Source organism: Mobula hypostoma, chromosome 17, assembly GCF_963921235.1.
Source record: "Mobula hypostoma chromosome 17, sMobHyp1.1, whole genome shotgun sequence".
NCBI lineage: Eukaryota > Metazoa > Chordata > Chondrichthyes > Myliobatiformes > Myliobatidae > Mobula > Mobula hypostoma.
In genome coordinates, this window is record NC_086113.1 from 60,572,408 (window position 1) to 60,598,695 (window position 26,288).

General features: G+C 39.9%; 1 protein-coding gene across 4 annotated transcripts in view; it reads left to right on the forward strand.

Annotated features, from left to right (window-relative positions):
* gcm2 (glial cells missing transcription factor 2) overlaps positions 1-26,288 on the forward strand; it is a 48,722-nt gene that overhangs the window by 1,111 nt on the left and 21,323 nt on the right. For 2 of the 4 annotated variants that reach the window (XM_063069381.1, XM_063069380.1), the window contains exons 3-5: positions 5,541-5,698; positions 7,238-7,490; positions 22,229-22,341. In XM_063069381.1, the coding sequence (XP_062925451.1) occupies positions 5,606-5,698; positions 7,238-7,490; positions 22,229-22,341 (459 nt within the window). In that variant the 5' untranslated portion in view covers positions 5,541-5,605. The remainder of the gene's footprint in view (positions 1-5,540; positions 5,699-7,237; positions 7,491-22,228; positions 22,342-26,288) is intronic. The other 2 variants (XM_063069382.1, XM_063069383.1) reach the window with 2 other exon arrangements.

The following is a 26,288-nucleotide window of genomic DNA, read 5'->3' on the forward strand; positions in this document are numbered from 1 at the left end:
TCTCATAGAGCTCTGGTTGTCCTGTGCACAGAGCCTGGCACTTATAAAAAGGTTAAACAGCAACATTACCAATTTATCTGAGTCACTTCCACTGTCCTTTTCCAGGTGGATTTATAAACTGAGCCTCTGTATCGCCTTTTAGAGCTAGACAATGACATCAGTCCAAAGCCGGAGAACGCTCCAAATACCAGTTCGTTGCTTTTTATCCGTGTTTCCCCAGATTACAGTGTAACAGATCTCCAGTAAAAATTAACCGCCTCTGAGACCCAGGTGATTTTCTCGGCGACATTTAAATCCCTCTCTTTTCGCTACCGTGCAGTGATGCGGAAAGATATATTTTTAAACCTGGAAATCTTCAAATTATAATATAAGATTCTTCATTCTGAGACAATAAGATTCTGAGATAAATATAATTTTCATGCAGGAACTCTCCATTCGTGCAATCGGCATGGGTGGGATAATTCCGTGGGTGCTTTAATTGCCTCGCATGTCTTGATCTTTTGTTCCACTAATTTGTACTTAAAACTCCAAACTTTTCGCATTAATCATGAACTAAGAAACGTAAACGTCAAAGTTGGCTCTTTCTGAGCTTTGAGACGCGCATGAAAAGATTTGTGATGGAGATGGATGATAATCGTCTTTGAAACTTTGGAACGAAGGGTCTCGGCCTGAAACGTCGACTGTACCTCTTCCTAGAGATGCTGCCTGTCCTGCTGCGTTCACCAGCAACTTTGATGTGTGTTGCTTGAAACTTTGGAATGGTATCCTGGAGAATGGACTTGGTCTCCTGGAGACGTATCGCAGAAAAAGAGTGCTTCGTTTGCTGTAGAATAGAAACGATGTGAGGAAAGAGTGGGAATCCGTTGAGGACTGACTAGGTCTCTATTGGGTGTCTAAATGTAGGTATCTGACCTACCTACAGTAAGTATAACTTGCTGAGTATTCCAGTATTACCCATTTGTGCAGTTTTATACATTTAAAGACCCATCCTCAACAGATGCAATAAACCCGTTATGTCTGATACTTTATAACTGCCTGCTTCTTAGGCATCTTAGATGGCGAGTCTCTGGAAGAAGACAATCTGATATACATTGAATAAAGTCAGCATGTCTTCATTTTGTTTATAGTGAACAGGAGTCTATGCCTGCATTAAATTGCAGACTACTGGTTAGGATGTAAAGTGCATTCGATTTCATTCATGCTTGCAGTTAAGTTTTAATGACAAACAGCATGTTAATTACCCGGGATGGAGATTTTGATTTTGCATGTGCTAAGAAAAAATTACGTAGAAGCATGTTCTAAAGATTTCAGCGTTCAGATTGGATTGATGTCAAGTAGAGGTTTACACCTGCTGTTCTTTTTTTTCTCTCTATGTGACCGTGGAAATAAATATTCTAAAATTTTGCAATATGATTTTTTTTAATTAAAAGCAGCGCTATAAATTAAAATTAACATTGTGTTGTCCAAATGTATTTTGTATAGAAATAAAAAATAAATAACTGTACTTTACCCTATTTGAATTACTATTCTACTTGAAATAATAGAATAAGCTTCCAGCTACATCGCACATTAACTTATATTTGCCACGAAGCTATTTTAATTGTTAACACATTTACACTTAGTAAACACTTCACAGTGTCCAGGTATGTCAATGGCAAGAATTTTGGAGGCTTAGGTAACTATGAACACGATAGAAGAGTTTGAAAACATTAACTCAGACTAGCAGAAAGTGCCGAGAAGTAGCAAATAAAATTATAATGTAAACTGCAGTAACAGGGAGATCTTATGCATATTCAACTCAAGTTTATTCAAGTCGGCTTTATTGTTACTTGCACAAATAAGGTGAGGTACATGTAAAGTGAAAACGTGCAATTGCCACACAGACATGTAGGTATAGTCAAGACAGGGAATGCAAACTATTTCATAACTTATTATAGAAGGCAGCGAAGAGAGAGCGATAAAGAGAGAGTGCAAAAAGAAGACCTTAGTCGAGACAAAGAAACATAATCAGGAGCAAGCCCACGAAAGTCCTTTGAAAGTGGTGGGTTAGATTGGGAGAACGGTTAACCAAAAGGACACGGCAACCCAGATTTAAAAAAAACTGGAGGAAAGAAATCGCGATGAATCTCTACAAAGCACAGGTCCCGCACAACTGGAACACTATCGCAAACGAGAAAATCTGCAGATGCTGGAGCACTGTGCTCGGGTTTGGGCTCCAGGCGGTAGGAAGGGTGCCGGTGGGATTTACTAAAATGTCCGCAGGTAGAAGCACATTTTCCCAGAAGATACTGGGTTCCGCCCTTTGGAACAGAAGTTTCCGAAAGGACTTGATAGATAGTTGTGCTCAATAGCGAGAGTTTCGGTCTGGAGTTATCAGTGATTAGCGGTGGCGGATCCAATTTCCCTGGTTTCACGAAGGATAAGTATGTGATACCAGAGAATTGGCAGAATGTGGGTGAGGAACCGGTATGGACCGGACAGGGTAAATGAACTCTTCCCGCATTGTAATCAGTGTGATTCTCTGATAACGACCATTACGCAACTTAATAACAACTCTGGAATTTTGGAAACAAACTGTGAAACATCGCAATTAATTAATTAATTATAAGTATTTTCTGTAACAATATGTAATAAAATAGAAATGTATTTTACTTCGTTCTACTTGGACCATTACTTTCTGTAACCATTATAGTGTTTATTAGATTAGATTCAACTTTATTGTCATTGTGCCGAATACAGATACAAAGCCAATGAAATGCAGTTAGCAGCTAACCAGAAATGCAAAGAATAGTGTTCTATACAAAATAACTGCGATTAAAAAGTAAGTGCTACAACACACAAGTATAAAAGTACTGAGACAGTACAATATGGGTTCAATACTGCTTAGCGCTATGATGTGAGGTTCAGCAGAGTCTTGTCCGGAGCATTTTTCCCAGCCACAGAAAGTTTCTAGAAAATAGAAAGACAGCAAGACAATTTTTTTCTGCAATCTTGTTAATAACTTAATAAGTCCTATGACCTTCTTAATGCTTATGTTTGTGTGTGTATATATACACCTGCAATATTACTACAAAAGTGCAATTGAATTTTTAAGTTTAAATACATCTTTTATTCTGAGGACATTTTCGACTTGAAACAGTAACTGTATCTCTTCACACTGACGCTGTCTGATCTGCTGAATGCCCAGCATTTTCAGTTTTTAATTCAGATCTTCGGCATCTGCAGTCCTTTTTCGCATCCCAGTTGTCTTTAACCCAATTAAAGTCGACACTTGAGTGTCTTCCCAATGATGTTTGAAATTATTGTTATCGTTTTCTCTGGACATATATTTGTTTGTTCCAGAATTAAATATGCCATGGAATTCCCAAATCCCAGCCTTATTGCGATACACAAATAAAGGATCAAATATTCATGGTAATATCACCAAAGCGAAATGAGAGCCAATTCCTTTCTCAACTTGAGTTTTTTATACTCGTTGACCACATGGATCAAGCAGAATATATCTTACTTTACAAGCTGTTACTGACCTTTCCCTTGAAAGCATTTCTTTCAAGACAACTTCCTTATTTTGCCATTGCTTTGCCAATGTGTACCAATCTGTCACGTGGAATATTATCAATAAAGATCACATGTTCTTTGCAAACCCCGCGCGCTCCTCAGTTTCAGGCAGGCAATATTTATTAGGTGCTTTGATGTTGTTCGAATGATTGGTCTTTTGAACAACTGTCAGCAAATCAATGGAAGGTTTAAAATATTCGCTTCCACTGTGTATTATGCTGGATCTGCAGCCAGTGAATGGTTCTGCAACTTTTGATTTTGCAATATTTGGGGCATTGGTTTGATGGTAGGATTGGAGCTAGCTTACTTTCTGGAATGATTTAAAGTTACTTTATGTCTGGATTTGGTTCTGGTTTCGAGGTCAATGACAGGTTTGTCATCGGGATCAGTGATGTATCAATTTAAATTGGAATGGTAATATCTCCAATTGGTGTTTGTTGAGTAGTCCTCGGAATATTCTGTGAACGAATATTTATTTATCACATCAGGGCTGAGCAGGGTTCTGAGTGAAGTCGGTGGCAGATAAGGTAATAAAAGTTCTGAAGACAGTAATACCCGTCTTTTCCTGGTCCGCTTGCCTTGTCTGCTCAGTGAGGTTGAGTGTGTGTAGATACTGGAGCAGGATTTTGGGGAGGAGAGTGGTAGCAGTGGGATGGGATGAGACACTGATGATGGTGAGGTGGTGTAGATTGCCATCGATTCCCTACATTTAATTCATGCAAAGCGGTCACCTACCTAAGCAATCCGGGTCGGACCGAGTTCTACCCATCGCCATTTCCCTCTATGCTTGGATTATAACCGTCATGTCTATATATTCAGTAGCTATTTATCTCGAATCATCTCGTCGTTTAACTCGTGCAGTAAAGGTTTCAGTGAACTGAGTACTCAACTAAAAAGACTGCTTTGCCAGAACAGGTTCCACTAAAAGATTTGACTTCTTCCAAAACTGTTTACATGAAACAACCGATTTGTTTGTTACTCTGTTTATGGACTATACATAAAACGAGGCTGCATTTAACAACGTTTTTATATAAATATGGGAAAATACAAAACACGCCTTACATTCACAAAGCAATGCGGTGCGTGGTAAATGCCATCCGCACTTGGGCCAGCGGTCAAGTTGATCTTTTGTGTAATGAATATATTTTAAAATGCCAAAACACCAAATGGCTTCGTTTACTGACAGCCGATTTCGATTTAAATGTAAACTTTGTTAACCTGCAACACAACCAACAATTCCCCCTTTTTTCCTGTTTGTGTTAATCTGTAGTTTAGACTACAAACAGGTTTACAATCATTAGCAGAACTTTGCATTACTTGGACATGTGGTTAAAATTCGCCACGAATTCTCCCCGTGCCATCCAATTACGTGCCTCGATTTAAGACTAGTTTAGCCAATTACTTTATCTTTGAAGTTGCTTTTGCCATTTTGTTTTGGTTTTGAGGAATGTGTAATTGTGTTTTATTAACAACATAAATCCTCAAACATGTTCACAGGGCCAACTCGGTCTTGTGTTTTGATGTGGTTTCGAGCCTTAATTTGTGGCGGGGTTCGGTTCCCTGTCTTCGGAGGTTGTTTGGTTGTATTTCTCACAGTGGCAGGCAGGTGGTTCTGTTCGGCGAGCTGCGTGTCTCCGTTTGGATTAGAACAGGCTACTTTCGCAGGTCACAAGCGCAATGCAACTGAGATAAACAGCAGGTATCCCTTCTCCGCTTTTCATCTCACTGCCAAAGAAAGAACGAGTCCTGAATACTGTGAGGATAAGTGGCGACATAAGGTGCAGCCTAGTGGCTAAGAAAATAAGGGGGGGGGGGGAGAGAGGAACGTAGTAGATGCAATGGCATCCCGACGCCGCAGGTTTATCTACAAAAACCTCAGCCGTTTCTGAACGCTTTTAGAAGTTACCTTTATAATTCATTGTGTCAGCTGTCTACCGCCAACCGTCTCGCTTCCTTTTCTGTCTTTCTGCCCTTTCATACAGTCCTCATGTGGTCGATGCCACCCAGCGACTTTGAGCAGAACTGATCTCCCAGCCGAGAGAGAATTATGTCCACAGGAGACCAATACGAAGATGTTGACTGCGTGTGTTCCAATGGAATGAAAATCGCTTGGGACATTAACGATCCCAAACTGCCTCAGGTAACTCTCATCGGTGCTGGCAAAGTCCTCTCTTGGAACGGAACGAATTCAGACTGCTAATTATTAACACCCAGTCTGAGGCAGTTTATAATTGGAAATAGATCCTAAACTGGCTATTGAAATTCGTAAAACCATGCAAAGCACGATGCGGGGATACTAAGGCGTTATTTTAAAAGTTTAAAAGTATAACACCAAACTTTGGGTACGTTGATTATTTAAAAGATGAGAGAAATTCAGGGGCAAAATGGATAATGAATCGACCCATCCGAAGTCAAGCTTGATAGAGCAACCATGTTCTTGACATAGATTTCCCTTTACCGTTGGCAAATTCGTCGGATTTCAAAGAGAGCTCTTTTGCAACTCTGCTGGGGTTGTGTTAGCAGTACTGAAACTATGCAAGGTATCAATGGACCGAGGGAACGGCGTTAGAACGATTAATCCCATGTTCTGGAGTATACGGTCCCACACTCGGCTTTCACGCTTCGTAAATAGAAACATAGAAACATAGAACACCTACAGTACAATACAGGCCCTTCGGCCCACAATGCTGTGCCGAACATGTACTTACTTTAGAAATTAACTAGGATTACCCATAGCCCTCTATTTTTCTAAGCTCCATGTACCTATCCAGGAGTCTCTTAAAAGACCCTATTGTACTCTCCAGATACGCCAAATTTGTCCCTATGAAAAGATTGAATGATTTAAATAAAAGTGATCACAAATTCGCATATGTTTAACGTTAGCTGTAATATGGGATCAGATTATCTTAATTTCTGTAATTAAAATTAATTGCAAAAAATTGTGAACTTTTTTGCCTAAGGCATATCCATTGAAATGAACCAACAGTGCAGATGAAAATTTAAGTTAATGCAATGTGGTCATCCAAAATTTAAAAAAAAACTAAAATGCTGGGGAACGGACATCTTTGACCTGAAACATTGATGTACACAAGACAATAACTCTGTAAAAATAAGGGGCTTGTTTTTTCAAATTCTTTATTTATTTTTCATAATTCTTATATAACCGGTTCAGTTTGTGAATTCACACTCCGCGGATTAATAAGTGGCAATCAAAACTTGTAAATTGTTGTCTAGTGAGACCAGAGCAGACCGGACCATTTACAAACCGTTGCCAGGATGGTAACGTCTGGATTATGGGCACTCTGGACAAACAAAGAAAGTCCAGCATTATAAGTCTAATTTTCATACATATATTCGTTTCTTAACAACGGCTCCACTTCTAGTGATTGTTATTTCTTAATCAGTCCTGTTTGCTTTTGATGCTATTCGTTGCAAAAGCCGCACGGACTAGATGGCCGAAGGGCCTGTTTGTGCGTACTTTTCTATGACTTTATGACTATAACATTGTGGAGGTATAGTTGAGTGATCTTTGTATCTTTTCCAATTTAAGGCCAAAATTGATGGCCATCCGCATAAACGGAATCCGTTCTTCACCTGGAGATCGCTAATAAATGTTTGTTTATAAAACATGTTTGTTCTGCTTCTTACAAGATTCAATGATTTTGTGCGCAATTTTCAGGATGTGAAGCAGTTTGACACTTTTCAGGAATGGACGGATGGATACGTGAGATATATTTATGTGGCCGACGATAAAAACGCGCAGAGGCACCTGAGTGGCTGGGCGATGAGAAACACCAATAACCACAACTGCCAGATCCTGAAGAAGTCTTGCCTGGGAGTGGTGATTTGCTCCAGTAACTGTACACTGCCCGGCGGGGGCAAACTTCAACTCCGGCCCGCGATTTGCGACAAGGCTCGCCAGAAGCAGCAGAGTAAGTATCCTAGTGCCGGATCATAGGTTACATTCCCTCGCAGAATCACTCTGACATTTCTTCAAATTTAATGCAGGTCTAAACTTGCTAACAAAACAGTAGGAAGCAAATCAGAAAAAGCAGTTCAAACGAAGTCGCTGGAGTCATGAGCAACGATGCTGGAGGAACTCTGCAGGCCAGGCAGCATCTAGGAAGAGAGAACAATCGGGTTCGGCAGGTCCTACCCGGCCTGCGGAGTTCCTCCAGCATTTTGTGTGTGTTGCTCGCATTTCCCAGCATCTGCAGATTTTTTCTTGTTTGTGCTGGAGACATGAAGGCGTTTTCCGCAAATGCAAGTTTTTAAGTAGAGTCTGGGCTTAAAATGAACATCGAAATGCATTCTTTCCACTCCACATCGGTACTTCTGAAATTAACATAAAATGAGAGAATACTGGAAACACTGACACAGAAAGGCTGCATCTGTGGGGAGAGAAACAGAGAATCTTCATGGCTATTGTGAAGGGAAGAGATGAAGCTGGGTGGGTGAGGAGGAACGTTTGATAGGGGTAAAACCAGAATGACAGTGAGGAGAAGTTATGAAAAAGGTCATCTGGTCAATGACTGCATGCCAGCAGTTACAGAGCCAAAAAGGAACACACACAAAATGCTGGACGAACTTTTGTTCTCAACAGGACAGAAAAAATGTGGGAGTTGTGAAATGCAGAGAAGGAGGTCATGCCTGGTGGGTGAAGGTGGGCATGTCATTATTCCCAAAGAGAAAAGAAAAATAAAGGGAAAAATAAACAAGCTGAGCCAGTATCACAGATGGATGACTGGTGCAGACAGTAATCTAGTTACCTGAGTTCTGTAATGTACCCAGACTGTAGGTGCTCCCCCTTAATCGTGTGTTGGGCACAGATAGACATGCCAGAGTGGGAGTGTGACTGTCACACTTCTACTTCTGAATTTACTGCCCTCTATAGCAATCAGATGTGCCTTGGCTTCACGTTAAAAATAAACTGTTATCAGGAATTATCCAAAAAACAACACGTTGTGGGGGATTGCTGGAATTGCTGGCAGCACTCAGCAGGCCAGGCAGAATGGAGAACAGTACAGAATGATTGGCCACCACAACACTTAACGTTGTATTTTGCCAAAACATACCTACCGTAGGGTAGGGCCCTGAAAAGAGCCACCAGTGAAGGGTTTCTCAGTGGCTAATCAGTTGTGCCCTCAGCACTGGGACCTATGGTGCAGAGCTGAGGGGCTGGATATGCTCTGGATTATTCCCTCAACCTGTCAGCCATTTCCTATGAGGTCCCATTAGTGCAGTAAAAATAAGGGGTTTGTTTTCATTTCTTTATTTATCCTTCCATATTTCTTACACGACATAGAAGGAAGGGGTCATTCAGCCCATCAAGTCCATGCCAGCTCTACAAGCAACCACATCAATCTCATTGCCCCACTTACCTCCCTGCAACCTATTCCCTCTGAAGTGTTTATTACCAGAACCCCAATTCTCCCACCAATCATACACCATTTCAGAAGGCCTGTCCCAGGCACAACACATAAGTGCAATTATGAAGAAAGCATGGCAGTGGCTCTACTTCCTTGGAAGCTTGTGAAGATTCAGCATGTCACCTAAAACTTTGACAAACTTGTACACATGTGTAGTAGACAGTGTCTTGACTAGTTGCATCACAGCCTGGTATAAAAACACCAATGCCCTTGAATGGAATACCCTACAGAAAGTAATGGATCTAGCCCAGTCTATCACAAATAAAGCCCTTCCCACCACTGAGCACAACTACATGGAGCACTGTTGTACGAAAGCAGCATCCATCATCAGGGACCCCCATCACCCTGGTCATGCTGTCTTCTTGCTGTTGTCATCAGGAAGAAGGTTTAGGAGCCTCAGGACTCACATCACCAGGTTCAGGATCAGTTATTACCCTTCAACCACCAGGCTGATGAACTAAACGGGATAACTTCGCTTGCCCCATCACTGAACTGTTCCCAAAAATTATGGACTCACTTTCAAGGACCCTTCATCTCATGTTCTTGATATTTATTGCTTATTTATTTATTATTGTTATTATTTTTTCTTTTGTTTTTGCACAATTTGATATCTTTCGCACATTGGTTGCTTGTCCATCCTGTTGGGTGCGATGTATTTCATTGATTCTAGTTTGGCTCCTGGATTTACTGAGTATGCCTGCTAGAAAATGAATCTCAGGGTTGTATATGATGACACATATGTACTTAGGTATAAATTTACTTTGAACTTTGAATTTCAAGCCATCTACACACTGGAGACAATTTACAGTAACTGATTAACCCACCAACTCTCATGTTGTAAGTGAGTGCATCTGGAGAAACCCAGAAGTGCAAAGAAAGAATGTGCAAACTCAACACAGATGACAGGATTGAACTGGGTTGCTGAGATGTATTGTTAAAATAATTATTTTTAAGTAGAAATATTTTAAAATTTATATTTCTGTTTCAACTGTTATCTGATAGTTTTTCAGGGATACTTGGAAATAGTTGTAATTTCTTTTGGCATTAGTCATTTGAGGGAGAGGCCTCAGACCAGCTAAGGCTCCAGAGCCTAAGGCCTATTTACCCGAGACCCAGTTGCCCAGTTACTACATGAGGCCCACTCAGTTTCTCAAGATGGCATGGCTATGTGGCTTTGAACTTGGGGCACAGAAATTCAGCAGGGCTGCGAAGAATGGTGCATGAGGTAAATCTAGCATGAGTTTGGTCCTTTTCTTCTTTGACTGAGTCTAAAGTAAGGTTATTAATACAATAAGATAAAGCATCATTCTACTAGAAAAATATTTTATCAGATTTGTTATCCTTTCCTGTGGTAAATGTAGAGATTGATTGTCTTAACTTTCCTGAAGGAGTAATCAGAATTATTGTACAAACCACCATTTTCAAATTAATTTTGAGTCTGTGAAAGTTCTCATCAAAAAGCAATGTACTGCAGAAATGTGATTTTACATGAACCATGTAATCTCATACACTCTTATATTCCTTAATAAATCAATTATACCCACTTAGACAAATATATATGCTCCAACCTGACAACTGCTCATATTTGCTCATATTTCCTTATCATGCAGGAGGCATTCTTCCTCTCTCAGAGCAAGCTCATCAATTCCCATCCCCATGTAGTTCCTTTAAGCTACTTTCTTTCATGTGTTCATTAACTCCCTCCTGATTATCCGCTTGCACAGGGAGCAAATAACCTACCAAACTGCATGTCTTCGGTATGGGGAGGAAACTCATCTGGTCACCAAGAGAATATGCAAACCCCATTCAACCACCACAGGTGTAGCCCCCCTAACCCTAACCCTAACCCTAACCCTAACCCTAATCCCTAACCCTAACCCTAACCCTAACCCTAACCCTAACCCTAACCCTAACCCTAACCCCTAACCCTAACCCTAACCCTAACCCTAACCCTAACCCTAACCCTAACCCTAACCCTAACCCTCAGGCTCACTCAACTTGCTTTTGTCTAGGGGAAGTAGCCCTCGGCCCCGCCAAACTGGGTAATCATGTTTGTGTCGATACTGTGTGATGTACCCCACTCTGCTAAATAACAGACACCATATGCGATTAAATGATTACAATTTATAGATATTACTGGAACTATGTAATTAATAGAGATAAAATATAAAAGGAAAGTAAAAGGTGCCAAGCTTATCAAAGTTCAACCACTTTGTGCACAACAGTTGGAGCTCGAGTAACGGGGTCCTCTTTCCACCACTCGATCCTATCTGACCACCTCGACCCGCCGCCTGGGACCAACCATGGTGGTCAACCAGACACTCCACATGAGTCTGTCTTCGTCTCCTCTCCTCACCAAAGACCCTGGGCCTCGGACTCCCACTTGGGGTCTGTCCGGTCGGCCAGATTACAGCATTGCGTCTCCTCTCCCTGTCCCCATCGTGCCTTCTGCCCCAAAGCCCACACAACACAATAGCTTACAGATATTCTTGCTTGTAACATCTATCCCAATTGGTTCATTCTCTCCCTTATCAATAACATAACCCAAACAAGCAGAGACAGAGAGAGAACTCTTTACATCGCAGTTATTTCAGAAAAGCCATTTTAATTATAACATAACAAAGGAGCCATTTTGATTAGCCTGCGCAGTAACATAACAGAAGAAACCCCTTACACAGGTTTTCAGATTGAATGTGTGTTATTGGAGCCATGAGTCAGCAAGTTACCAGCCCTGCCACTGTCTGCACTTTCCCATGCTCTATTTCACCTCCAGGTAAAGATATGTTTTGTTCTGCTCTTTAGCTAACATTTTGCTGCACTCTACTACATCTTCCTCCATTATAAATCTTCACAATTTTGATGAGCTCTGTTGCCAAATATAAACTCAGTGAAAAGATACTTCCAACTCTTCAAATCTCTTTTTGTAGCTCTCGCCCTCATTGTTGATAGCATAATATTGACAGAGGCTTAACTGAAAATTCGTTGATAACTTTTGGGATAGCTAAGGACACCAGGGACCCAAATTAGCAGACAAGCACCAACAAAATGTTTTAAGGAAAACTCTTTGTATTAAACTGTGGCAATGTTTCCAAAACAATTTTTCATTCCAGTACATGCAGTAGGACTGCAGCTATTGGTAACTGTGAAATGCAGTGTACCACAGTCAACCACATACCATAAAAAGTAAATAACAAAGGAAATTGGTGGATGTGCATGAAGGTTGCAAATTCAGACATCAGTACCTGGTCTGCAGCCTTTTAAAGATGATTACAGAGAGAAGCTGGTGCTACTGTTAACATTAGAAATGTTAAAAAAGATTTATACAATACTCAATGGTCAACCAGCTTGTTTTGTTTTAGCCAGTGTTGCACTGGGTTGGAACTTATTACACTCAATGTTCAATCATGTTCAGGAAGAATCTTGAATCTTTTGCCCTTTGACTTATCAGAACATGCTGGGGACTTGAGGCTTTGAGGCATTTTTGTTTTCAAGCGTACTAGAAGTAACCCTGCATCAATGCAAAAGAGCAAAAAAGACCATTATATATAAGAACAGAATTAGGCTATTCGACCTATCTAGCCCGCTCCACCATACAGTCATGACTGTTTTTTCTTCAACCCCACTCACCCAGATACTCCCTGTAACTCTTTCTTTCTTTTCCAATCTTTTTATTAATTTTCAAAATTATAAACATAGCAACAATATTAATGAACAGAGATTGGGATTACATTATTAATAATTGACACTGCAAATATAACATTGGTAATAATACAGATGCATTAAATTTCCCAAACTCTAAATATAATTAAACATGGTAGAGGGATAAATGAGAAAAAATCTAAAAAAAAAACCCAAATTAGAAAAGAAAAAAAATATATTAATTAAACTAAGCGATATTAACCTAAACTAAATAAACTAAAAACAAAACTATAGAAAAAAAAGACAGGCTAACATATTACATTGGATAGAATCATTAATGTCATTAACTCCACTCCTCTATCCGTATATTTTAAATTTAAAAAAAAAGGATTTGGAAAGGTCAAACTACATCATATGGAAATGTTGAATAAATGGTCTCCAAGTTTCTTCAACTTTAACCGAAGGGTCAGAAGTGCCACTTCTAATTTTCTCTAAATTTAAACAAGATATAGTTTGAGAAAACCATTGAAATGTAGTAGGGGGATTGACCTCTTTCCAGTTCAATAAGATAAATTTTCTAGCCATCAATGTTAAAAAAGCAAACATCCGACAGGCTGATGGGGATAAATAACTATCTTCCATCATTGGTAACCCAAAAATTGCAGTAACAGGATGTGGTTGTAAATTAATACGCAAAACAGTAGAAATAATATCAAAGATATCTTTCCAATATTTATGCAAGAAAGGGCAAGACCAAAACATACGAGTCACGGAAGCAACTTCAGAATGGCATCTATCACAAATTGAGCATATATGTAATTAGAAACGAGTTAATTTGTCTTTAGACATATATGCCCTATGCACCACCTTAAATTGTATCAATGTATGTTTAGCACATAAAGAGGACATGTTAACTAATTGAAAATTTTTTCCCCATTTTTCTATAGGTAAATGAAGTTGGAGTTCTCTTTCCCATTCAGTCTTAATTTTGTCAGATATACCTGAATTTATTTTGATAATCAAGTCATAAATAAATACTATTAAACCCTTCTGAAAAGGATTTAAACTTAGAATTTTTTCCATAATATCAATTGGATGTGAAGTTGGAAATGTGGGTAAATTAGTATTTAAAGAGTTTCTAATTTGCAAATATCTGAAAAAATGAGATCTAAGCAAATTATATTTATTAGATAACTGTTCAAAAGACAGGAAACAGTTATCCAACAATAAATCATGAAAGCTTAATATACCCTTCATTTTCCACACCGAAAAAGCTTGATCTGTAATAGAAGGTTGAAAGAAAAAATTAGACGTAATAGGGCTTGATAAAATAAATTGGTTCAAACCAAAAAATTTACGAAATTGAAACCATATTCGTAGTGTATGTTTAATTATTGGATTAGCTATTTGTTTATTTAATTTAGAAATAACAAATGAAAGAGAAATCCCTAAACTGGAAGTCAAGGAAAACCCTTGTACAGATTTACATTCCAGGTTTACCCATTGTGGGCGTAAAGTTATATGCAAATCTTGTGTCTAAAGTATTAAATATCAGATATGAATTGCCCAATAGTAAAATCTAAAATTCAGTACAGCCAAACCACCATCCTTTTTAGACTAGTGTAAATATTTTTTACTTAATCTAGGATTTTTGTTCTGCCATATATATGAAGAGATTTTAGAATCTAAAGTATCAAAAAAGGATTTAGAAATAAAAATTGGTAATGCTTGAAACAAGTATAAAGTTTTGGTAGGAGAATCATCTCAATAGCGTTAATTCGGCAAAGCATTGATAGCAATAATGGAGACCATTTAATAAACAATTGATTAATTTGATCAATTATAGGTAAAAAAATTATGCTTAAATAAATCCTTATGTTTCTTAGTAATTTTAACACCCAGATAAGTAAAATAATTAGTAACCGTTCTGAATGGTGAACATCTATAAATTGGAACCTACATATTTAAAGGGAAGAGTTCGTTCTTATTAAGGTTCAATTTATAGCCCAAAGAATTACTAAACTTATCAAGCAAGGATAGTAGTGCCAGAATAGATTTTTCGGGGTTAGAAATATATAGTAATATATCATCAGCGTATAGTGATAACTTATGTGTTTCATTCCCACGGGTGATACCAAATATATTAGTTGATTCACAAACAGCAATGGGCAAAGGTTCTAAAGCAATATCAAATAGCAATGGACTGAGAGGACAACCTTGCCTGGTGCCGCAAAACAACTGAAAAAAGGGAGATCTTTGATTATTGGTAAATACTGATGCCGAAGGAGTAAGGTATATTAATTTAATCCAAGATATAAATGTCGGACTAAAATTAAATTTTTCAAGCACACTGAATAAATATGTCCATTCAACCCTGTCAAACACTTTCTCAGTATCTACTGAAATGACACATTCTGGAGTTCTAGATGAAGAAGTATAAACAATATTCATTAATCTCCTAATATTAAAAAAATAACCATTTTTAACAAATCCCATCTGATCAACAGAAATAATTTGAGGCAATACTTTCTCCAATCTGGTTGCTAATATTTTAGAAAATATCTTGAAATCTACATTCAACAAAGATATAGGCCTATATGATGCACATTCAGTGGGATCTTTAACTTTCTTAAGAATTAAGGAAATAGAAGCACCATAAAAGGATTGTGGTAATTTATCTATAGATAATACATCCTTAAAAATTCTATATAACCAAGGTGAAAGAGTATTAGAGAAGGATTTTAAAAATTCTACCGTGTAACTGTCCGGACCAGGTGCTTTACCTAAATTCATCGAAGAAATAGCATTTTTAATTTCACCTTCAGTAATGGGAGTTTCTAATATTAAACGTTCATTGGATGATAATTTCAGAAAATTAAATTTCCTTAAAAATTCATGCATTATAGTAAGATAATCGGGAGATTCTGATTGGTATAGTGAAGTATAAAATTCTTGAAAGAAATTATTTATCTCATCATGATCAATGGTCAGGATACTATCACTTTTATGAATCTTAAGATTCTGGTGTTTAACCGAAGCAGTTTTTAGTTGATTAGCCAGTAATTTACCAGATTTATCATGGTGTATATAGAACAGACTCCTAGTTTTACTTAATTGATTTTCGATCATGGATGTTAGTAATAAGCTATGCTCTATTTGAAGCTCAACTCTCTTTTTATAAAGCTCCTTACTTGGAGCAATAGTATATTCTTTGTCAATTTCTTTGATCTTATCAACCAACATTTGCATTTCATTATTAATTCATTTTTTCAGTCCAGCAGAATATAAAATAATTTGTCCAAGTATATATGCTTTAAAAGTGTCCCATAATATTCCACCAGAAATTTCTTCCATAGCATTTGTTGAAAACAAAAAAATCGATCTGATCCTTAATGAAATTAATAAGCTTCGAATCTTGAAGAAGAGTAGAATTAAACCACCATTGTCTAATATTGGAAAATGTATCTATTAATTTGATAGATAGTTTCAAAGGTGCATGATCGGAAATTGCAATGGAGTCATAGTTACAGTCAATAACAAATGGAATTAAACAAGAGTCAATAAAGAAATAGTCAATTCTAGAGTACTTATGATATACATGAGAAAAGAATGAAAACTCTTTATCCTTAGGGAATAAAAATCTCCAAATTTCTACAATTCCTGTATCAATCATAAAAGAATCGATAAGAGTAGCAGATTTATTTGGAAGTGTCTCATTAGAAACAGATCTATCCATCAAAAGATTTAAACAACAGTTAAAATCTCCACCCATTATCAGCATAAAATCATTTAAATTAGGAAGAGCTGTAAACAAATACTTTAAAAATTCAGAATGGTCAATATTTGGAGCATATACATCCACCATGACAAACTTTTTATTAAAAAGTAAACCAGTAATTAACAAAAATCTGCCATTTGGGTCTGAAATAGTTTCATAATTCATTAATGATACTGAAGAATCTATGAAAATGGACCTGTAACTCTTAATCCTTTTATCAATAAAGAAGCTATCAATCTCTGCCACAATTGGTAAAATGGGCAGAGTACTGGCAGATTGAATTTAATCCTGGTAAGTGTGAAGAAAAGCTCTTTGGGAGGTCTAATTAGATAGGTCTACACATAGAAGGTAGGGCCCAAATAAGTACTGAAGAACAGGGGTCTTGATGTATAAGACCCTGTATTCCTAAAGGTGGCAAAATGGGTAAATAAGATGATGAAGAAGGCATAGGAGATACTCGTATTTGTCAACTGGGGCATAGAATTCTGTATGCGAGTGATAAGGTTTTGATACAACTTTTCAAACCCTTTGGCGTGCACTTGGAGTACTCTGTGCAATTCAGGACACTACACTACAGTGGCTGAGAGATTATTGTGGTGAAAATAATGTTCTGGGAATACAGGTGAACAAACAAGAGATTCTATTTATTACCCAACCTTTGTTACCCCAGAAAGTTTCTAGAGATAGCCCAGCTTCCTGAAATACTGGAGTTCTTATGTCTGTTTGACATTAGCTCATCAATAGTGAGAAATGGTGATAGGTGCTCAGGACAGAATGGTGCATGATGGAACTGATTGCACTTGTAATTCTAGATGGTGCCAGGCCCAGAGACGAAACTGCACTGCTTTGCTACAGTCTATGAACTATCTCCTGGAGTGTAGATAGCAGTGTTAGAGATGCACTGTAAAGGTCAGCTTAAGGAAAAGACTTTATGTTCAGATCTACCACCCTACTTGACTGGTGGTGACAGAACTTGATCAATTGTCTTTTGCCAAATTTAACTCTGTCTGAAATGACAAATTAATTGAACAAGAAGCAGCACTTCATGAGAAGATAGTTCTGGATGTAAAGAATCCAGAACACAACAGATTATGCAGATGCTGGAAATCTTGAGCAACATCCACAAAGTGCTGGAGGAAGTCAGCAAGTCAGGCAGCATCAGTGAAAGGGAATCATTTTTTTGACATTTTGGACTGAGACCCTTCAGAAGACTGGAAACAAAAGGGGAAGAAGCCAGAATAAGAAGGTGGAGTGAGGGGAAGGAGAAAGCTGGCAGGTGATAGGTGAAAACAGGTGAGGAGGAAGTTGGTGGGTGTGGGAAGAGGGAATGAAGTAAGAATCTGAGAGATGATAGGTGGAAGAGACAAAGGGCTGAAGAATTAGGAATCTGATAGGAGAAGAGAGTGGAGCATGAGAGAAAGGGAAGGAAAAGAGACATCAGAGTGAGGTGATGGCAGGTAAAAAGAAGAGAATAGGTGAGGGAGGGGTCAGAATCAGGAATGGAGAAGAGAGAAGAGGAGTGGGGAGAAATTACTGGTGTTAGAGGACTCAATGTTTATACCATCAGGTTGGAAGCTACTAAGAAAGGATATGAGGTGTTGCTCCTCCATTTTGAGAGTGGCCTCATCGTGGCAGTAGAGGAGGCCATGGATTTTCATGTTAGAATAGCAATAGAAAGTCAAATTGAAATGGTGGCCACTGGAAAATCCTGGCTTTAGTGGCAGATAGAGTGAAGGTGCTTAATGAAGCGGTCCCTTAATCTACATCAGGTCTCACCAATATAGAGGAGGCTTCACCAGGAGTACTGAATACAAGAAATGACTCCAGCAAACTCACAGGTGAAGTGTGGCCTCATCTGGAAAGACTGAGGACCTGAATAGTGGTGAGGGAAGAGGTGTAGGGACTGGTGTAGCACTTGTCCCGTTTGTAGGAATAAGTGCCAGGAGGGAGTTAAATGGGGGGAGAGGGACAAGGGACAAGGGTGTCAGATTGACAGCAATTTCTATGGAAAGCAGAGAGGTGGGGAGTGGTGGGAGGGAAGGATGTGTATAGTGGTTGGATCTCATTGTAGATTATGTATGTTGCAAAGATTGCTGTGTTGAATACGGAGCCTTGTGGGGTGGTAGATAAGGACAAGGGGAACTCTATCCATGTTATGGCAGCAGGAGGAAAGGGTGAGGGCAGAAGTACAGGAAGTGGAGGAGATTCCAGTGAGAATAGCATCAATGGTGGTAGAAGGGAAACCCCATTAAGGAATCATATTATTACCGGCATGTGTCGTGAAATTTGTTAACTTAGCAGCAGCAGTTCCATGCAATACATCATATAGAAGAAAAATAAATAAATAAGTTGCCGAGTGTGTGTGTGTGTATGTACATTGAATAGATTAGAATTGTGAAATAATATATATTTTAAAAAGTGAGGTAGTGTTCACAGGTTCAATGTCCATTTAGGAATCGGATGGCAGAGGAAGAAGCTGTTCCTGAGTGTGTGCCTTGAGGCTTCTGTACCTCCTACCTGATGGTAACAGTGAGAAAAGGACATGCCCTGGGTGCTCAGGGTCCTTAATAATTGACGCTGCCTTTCTGAGACACTGCTCCTTGAAGATATCCTGGGTACTTTGTAGGCTAGTACCCAAGATGGACCCTACTAAATTTACAAACTTCTATAGCTTCTTTTGGTCCTGTACAGTAGCTCCTCCCCACCCCCCATACTAGACAGTGATGCAGCCTGTCAGAATGCTCTCCACGGTATATCTATAGAAGTTTTCAAGTATATTTGTTGACATGCCAAATCTCTTCAAACTCCTAATGAAGTATAGTTGCTGTCTTGCCTTCTTTATAGCTGCATCAATGCGTTGGGACCAGGTTATGTCCTCAGAGATCTTGACACCCAGGAACTTGAAACTGTTTACTCTCTCTACCTCTGATCCCTCTATGAGGATTGATATGTGTTCCTTTGTCTTACCCTTCCTGAAGTCCACAAGCAGCTCTTTCATCTTACTAATGTTGAGTTCAAGGTTGTTGCTGCAACACCACTCCACTAGTTGGTATATCTCACTCCTTTACACCCTCTCATCTCCATCTGAGATTCTGCCAACAATGGTTGTATCATTATCGAATTTATAGATGGTATTTGAGCTAAACCTAGCCACACAGTCATGGGTATAGAGTAGAGCAGAGCAGAGCAGTGGGCTAAGCACACACCCCTGAGGTGCACCAGTGTTGATATCAGCGAGGAGGAGATATTATCACCAATCCACATAGACTGTTGTCTTCCGGTTAGGAAGTCCAGGATCCAATTGCAGAGGGAGGTACAGAGGCCCAGGTTCTGCAACTTCTCAATCAGGATTGTGGGAATGATGGTGTTGAACGCTGAGCTATAGTGATGAACAGCATCTGACATAGCTGTTTGTATTGTCCAGGTGGTCTAAGGCCATGTGAAGAGCCATTGGGATTGCATCTGTATTGAGCTAATGTGGCAATAAGCAAATTGCAGTGGGTCCAGGTCCTTGCTGAGGGAAGAGTTCAGTCTAGTCATGCCCAACTTCTCAAAGCATTTCATCATTGTAGATGTGAGTGCTACTGGCAATAGTCATTAAGGCAGCTCACATTATTCTTCTTAGGCACTGGTATGATTGTTGCCTTTTAGAAGCAAGTGGGAACTTCTGCCCGTAGCAGTGAGAGGTTGAAAATGTCCTTGAATACTCCAGCCAGTTGATTGGCACAAGTTTACAGAGCCTTACCAGGTACTCCTTTGGGACATTCTGCCTTGTGAGAGTTCACCCTCTTTAAAGACAGCCTAACATCTTGAGACAGAGATCACAGGGTCACCAGGTGCAGCAGGAATCTTCACAGCTGTAGTTATATTTTCCCTTTCAAAGTGGGCATAGAAGGTGTTGAGTTCATCTTGTAGTAGGGCATCACTGCCATTCATGCTATTGGCTTTCGCTTTGCAGGAAATAATGTCTTGCAAATCCTGCCAGAATTCTCATACATCCGATGTCGCCTCCAACCTCTTTCAGAATTATTTCTTCGCCCTTGAGATAGCTCTCCACAAGTCATACCTGGTTTTCAGGTACAGACTTGGGTTGCCAGCCTTGAATGTCACAGATCCAGCACACACTCATCCACACAAATTTTAATGAATCAGTAATAACTGCAGCATACTAATCCAGATTCAAAGATGAATCCCTGAATACGGTCCAGACCACCGATTCAAAGCAGTCCTGTAGGTGCTCCTGTTCTTCCCTTGTCCATACCTTCTTGGCCCTCACTACTGGTGCTGCAGTCTTCTGTCTCATCTCAGGGAGCAGAACTACAGCCAGGTGATTACACTCCTTTTTCAAAGAAAGGGGTTTCCTTTTTGAGAAGGTGCAGAAAAGATTCACGATGTTGTTATCAAGACCAAAGGACTTGATTTATAAGGAGATACTGAATAGGCTGGAACTTTATTCCCCAGAGTGTATGAGGCTGATTTTATAGTGTAACATCATTATGGGTGTAGATAAGGAGGATGGTCACAATCATTTTCCCAGGGTAGAGGAGTCTAAAACTCCAGGACATAAGTTTAAGGCCAGAGGGGAAAGATTTAAAAGCGACTCGAGGGAAAACCTTTTCACCCAGAGAATGGTGGGTACATAGAATGAGCTACCAGAGAAAGTAGTAGAGGCAGGTGCAATTACAACGTTTAAACAGGCATTAAAAATGTTTAGAGAGGTATGGACCTAATGCAGGAAAGGTTTGTGGAGACATATTAATCATGATGGAAGAAGGTTACCATGCTGTCTGACTCTCTGAGTCTAGGCAGCTTGCTTTTGTCTTGCTGACATAAAACACATTGCAGTGTTATGTCATTTGCAGACTTTGAAATTACTCTTCAAATGTAACAACGTTCCACTATTCAATTCAATCTTTGTTGATCAGCATCTCAATTGCCGCAGGTTTTGTGATGTCCTTTCCTTAAAAAATATTTTCATCTCCCTCGCAAGGATTTCAATGAATCCAGTATCTAGTACTTTCAATTTGTTTCCTCACATATTGTTCAGATTTAGAAGGAAATCATTCAGCCCATCAAGTCTAGGTTAGTTCTTAGGGAAATCATTCCCCCATGCATTTCTCTGTATAAACTATTCTGTCTCACATCCCTAACACCTCTGCTCTCCTACATTAGAGATAGTTTATGGCAGCCAATTAACCTACGAACCAGAATGTCCTTGGGATGTGGGCATCTGTGGGGGAAGGGAATGATTGATATTTTCATTCAAATCCACTCATAGATCCTGCTCAACCCGCTGAGTTCCTCCAGCAGGCTGCTTGTCGTTCCAGATGCCAGCTTCCAGAAGCTCTTGTGTCTCCAAAGGTAATGTGGTCTTAAAGGGTTTTGACTCAAAACATAGACAATTCCTTTTCCACTACAGTTGCTGCTTGACTCACTGAGTTTGCCCAGCAGATTGTGTGCTGCCTCACTTGGTTTTTCTTTCTTTTCTTGATCCCATCGTGGAGGTGTCACCTTGGACATTTGACTTTCAGTGGAAACCCTCAGTCAGAAGCTGGATGTTAAAAAAACTGCAGATGCTGGAAACACCCAGCAGGTCAGGCAGCATTTGTGGAAAGGGGAAGTTAATGTTCCAGGCTGAAGATCCTTTATCAGGGTTTAAACCTACATTAGACACTGGCAATGTGCAACACTCCCAGTGGGAGGACTAACTTTAAGAATCATCTCTCAGATATAATTTCCAGATTCCACTGGTGTTGTAACTGAGCCCATTTTGTGTCCTGTTTCTCTGATACAACAAAAATTAATGTGTAGCTTTGTTTTCCAGAGAAAATGTGTCCGAACTGTAACTCAGGATTGGAGTTGGTTCCATGTCGAGGTCATAGTGGCTATCCAGTAACTAACTTTTGGAGACTTGATGCCAAAGCCATATTTTTCCAGGTAAGGCTTCTCAGGAGACAAGAAGAAATATTAAATGTTCTTTAATCCCTGGTCAGGCCTCAGTTTGACTCTCTGCATGATCGGTACCCAAATGATGTCCAGCGCACCAAATCTGACCAGCAACAAACTTTGGGTTGTCACTGCTGAAGGGATCCAATATTTTACTGTGTTTAAGGAATACAGCAGAGATCTTCCTCCCACAACCCCCAACATTGCAGTCATTATAGAGAGCTAGTGAGAGGGTCAGAGAGACGATTGTATTGGTCAAGGAGAGAGTCAAAGTCAAAGAGTTTATTTTGCATTTGCACAAACACATGTATGCACCGATGCAATGAAAACTTACTTGCAACAGCCTCATGGGCAACAGATATACAACATTCACAAGAAAAACATGAATAAACATAAATGATAGACAATTTTATGAGAAAGAACACAATTAGAATAAAACAAAACAAAGTCGATATTAGTACAAAGTGACCAAAGTGGTCAAAGTGTTGCTATACTGAGTGTAACAGCCAAACCAAACCAAACCATCCAAAACAATTGTTGCTGCCAGCAACCCTAAAGATTTGTTATACTTGCATGACCTACCCCTACTTCTGTAATGATTACTCCAAAAGTCAAGGATATGCATTTGATCCTTTATTAGCAATTAGCAAACATATCATCTTGAAGCTAGAAAACTTAATTGTATCCAAGTGTAAGTTAAGCGTAACTGAGCATTACTGAGTGATCAGCAAAAGATATGACATCCGCTGGTCCCCAGCTACTACAAACTGCAATGAACAAAGCATTAAGATGTAACTTATTCCCTTCACTTTTACCACCACACTATTTACCATAATAAACATGCAACACAGAACACAATGCAGATAGAGAACAGATGCATGGCTCCTACAATAAAGTAGTGCTAAAGTTTGTGCAGGTTGGTTCAAGAACCGAATAGTTGAAGGGAAGCAATTGTTCTTGAACTTTTGTGGTTTGGGAACTCAGGCTTCTGCATCTCCTGCCCGATAGCAGCTGCAAGAAGATGGCAAGGCCTGGATGGTGGGGATCTTTGATGAAAGATGTTGCCTTCTTCAGGGAGGTACTGGGCTGGGTCTACTACTCTCTGCAGGTTCTTACATTCCTGAACTGAACTGAACAACACTGCACCACGCCATGAGGAAGTCAGTCAGAATACTTCCAACAGAACACCTGTCGATGTTTGGCAGCTGTGTTGAGTAGGCAGCGATGGTGGGAGTGAGGGTAACATTGGATTCAGAGTGCGAGTGGGAGTGGAGGTAAAGGCAGGCATGTAGCGAGGCTGAGAGTGGGAAAGAGAACCATAAAAAGGCAAGGAGGTTCTTTCAAAAGCTGCGTGTCTGGGGGCGCTGAGTGAGGCACTGAATGGCACATGAGGAAAGAGCAGGTTTGACACTGATGACACTGCAGCCTGAAAGCTGAGAGAAGCTTCAGTGGAGTCTAAACAGAAGTGTGGAAAAGGACAAGTTTGACTGAGGCAGGCAGAACTGTAGAAGTAAGGATGAGCCTGAGCAGAAGGGAGCAGAGCACTGGGAATACTTTGGCTGTGAGGTGGAACTGAGTGCAAGGGGAGAATCAAGACTGTGGTGAGATGTAGAATAGATCACAGTCATGTCAGAGAAGGAGCAACAGGTGAGAGGGCACTGTTAGTGGAGCAGAGTGAGATTTAAGGAAGTGGAGCTGAGACTTGGGAGGACCATCAAAAAACAGGACAGGAGGCACCTGGAAATGATAAGAGAGAGAGCAGAGTACAAGACTGGAGAATTCAGAGCATTGGGAAAGAGGGACTGAGAGCGAATGGGGTGTGATATTCTGACCACTAGGAGTGAGGCTAAATCAGGGAGTGATGTCACATCAGAGTGAGGAGTGGACTGATAGAGATTAGGAGCACAGAACTCGAGGAGTACAGAGCTTTGAGAAATCGAGACGTAGACCAAGGGCTAGGGAAGGCTGAGGCAGGAGAGAAGCAGGGAGTCAGGAGACAGTGAGGTTGAGTGGAGACCTGGAATGAGCATAGCATAGAGCAACGCACACAAAGAATGCTGGTGAACGCAGCAGGCCAGGCAGCATCTATAGGAAGAGGTACAGTCGACGTTTCAGGCCGAGACCCTTCATCAGGACCCCTTAGCCCAAAACGTCGACTGTACCTCTTCCTGTAGATGCTGCCTGGCCTGCTGCGTTCCACCAGCATTTTTTGTGAGCGTTGCTTGAATTTCCAGCATCTGCAGATTTCCTCATGATAGCATAGAGCAGGGAAGTGAGACTGAGAAAGTTAGTGGATTGGAAGAAGAACATTCCTGAGAGTGGATTGTTAGGTGAATTGCATTCTAATTGATCGGAGTTGATCTTAAGGCCAGTTTTCTTACAAAACGTCTCAAGGACCATGAAGTTTGTCAATATACCTTTGAGAGAGTGACTCAAGCAATTTTAAATTAGTCTTTTAAACATTAAACAAAATACAAAGAAACATTAAAACATGTGCAGATGCTTGAAGTAAAAGCTGGGATATTAGAGTCCTACAGCACAGAATTATATTTCCCTCCATTACCATCTTGGCAGCACACTCCAGACTCACCACTCTTTGTGTAAGAAATACTTGCCCCACACATCTCCTTTGAATTTTCTGCCCTCACCCTAAATGCATGCCCTTTACTATTAGACATTTCAACCCTGAGAAAAAGATACCAGCTGCTAGAGAAAACGACCCAAGTTTGTTCAACCTCTCCTTATAGTGCATGCCTTCCAATCCAGACAGCATCCTGGTAAATTTTTTCTGTATCCTCTCAAAAGTGTCCACATCCTTCCTATAATGATTCAACCAGAACTGAATGCAACATTCCAGATACAGTCTAACCAGAGGTCTGTAAAGCTGCAATTTGTGTCTCTTGAACTTACAGCTTCAACTAACAAAGGCAAGCACATTACCACTCTTTTAACTAGTGCAGCCACTTTCAGGGAACTATGGACTTGGAGCCCAAGACTCTGCCGTCCAACAGCGCTATGAAGCCTTATAGCTGATCCCCTTGAAGTTTGGCTTGAAATAATTCAAGAGCAGTTGAGTTTCAACAGCTCTTGAATTACAAGGTCAAGGTCCCGCATGGGAGGTTAGTTAGGAAAATTCAGTCTCTAGGTATACATGGAGACGTGGTAAATTGGATTAGACATTGGCTCGATGGAAGAAGCCAAAGAGTGGTAGTAGAGAATTGCTTCTCCGAGTGGAAGCCTGTGAGTAGTGGTGTGCCACAGGGATCAGTGCTGGGTCCATTGTTATTTGTCATCTATATCAATGATCTGGATGATAATGTGGTAAATTGGATCAGCAAATTTGCTGATGATACAAAGATTGGAGGTGTAGTAGACAGTGAGGAAGGTTTTCAGAGCCTACAGAGGGACTTGGACCAGCTGGAAAAATGGGCTGAAAAATGGCAGATGGAGCTTAATACTGACAAGTGTGAGGTATTGCACATTGGAAGGACAAACCAGGGTAGAACATACAGGGTTAATGGTAAGGCACTGAGGAGTGCAGTGGAACAGAGGGATCTAGGAATACAGATACAAAATTCCCTAAAAGTAGCGTCACAGGTAGGTAGGGTCGTAAAGAGAGCTTTTGGTACATTGGCCTTTATTAATCAAAGTATTGAGTATAAGAGCTGGAATGTTATGATGAGGTTGTATAAGGCATTGGTGAGGTCGAATCTGGAGTATTGTGTTCAGTTTTGGTCACCAAATTACAGGAAGGATATAAATAAGGTTGGATGAGTGCAGAGAAGGTTTACAAGGATGTTGCAGGGACTTGAGAAACTCAGTTACAGAGAAAGGTTGAATAGGTTAGGACTTTATTCCCTGGAGCGTAGAAGAATGAGGGGAGATTTGATAGAGGTATATAAAATTATGATGGGTATAGATAGAGTGAATGCAAGCAG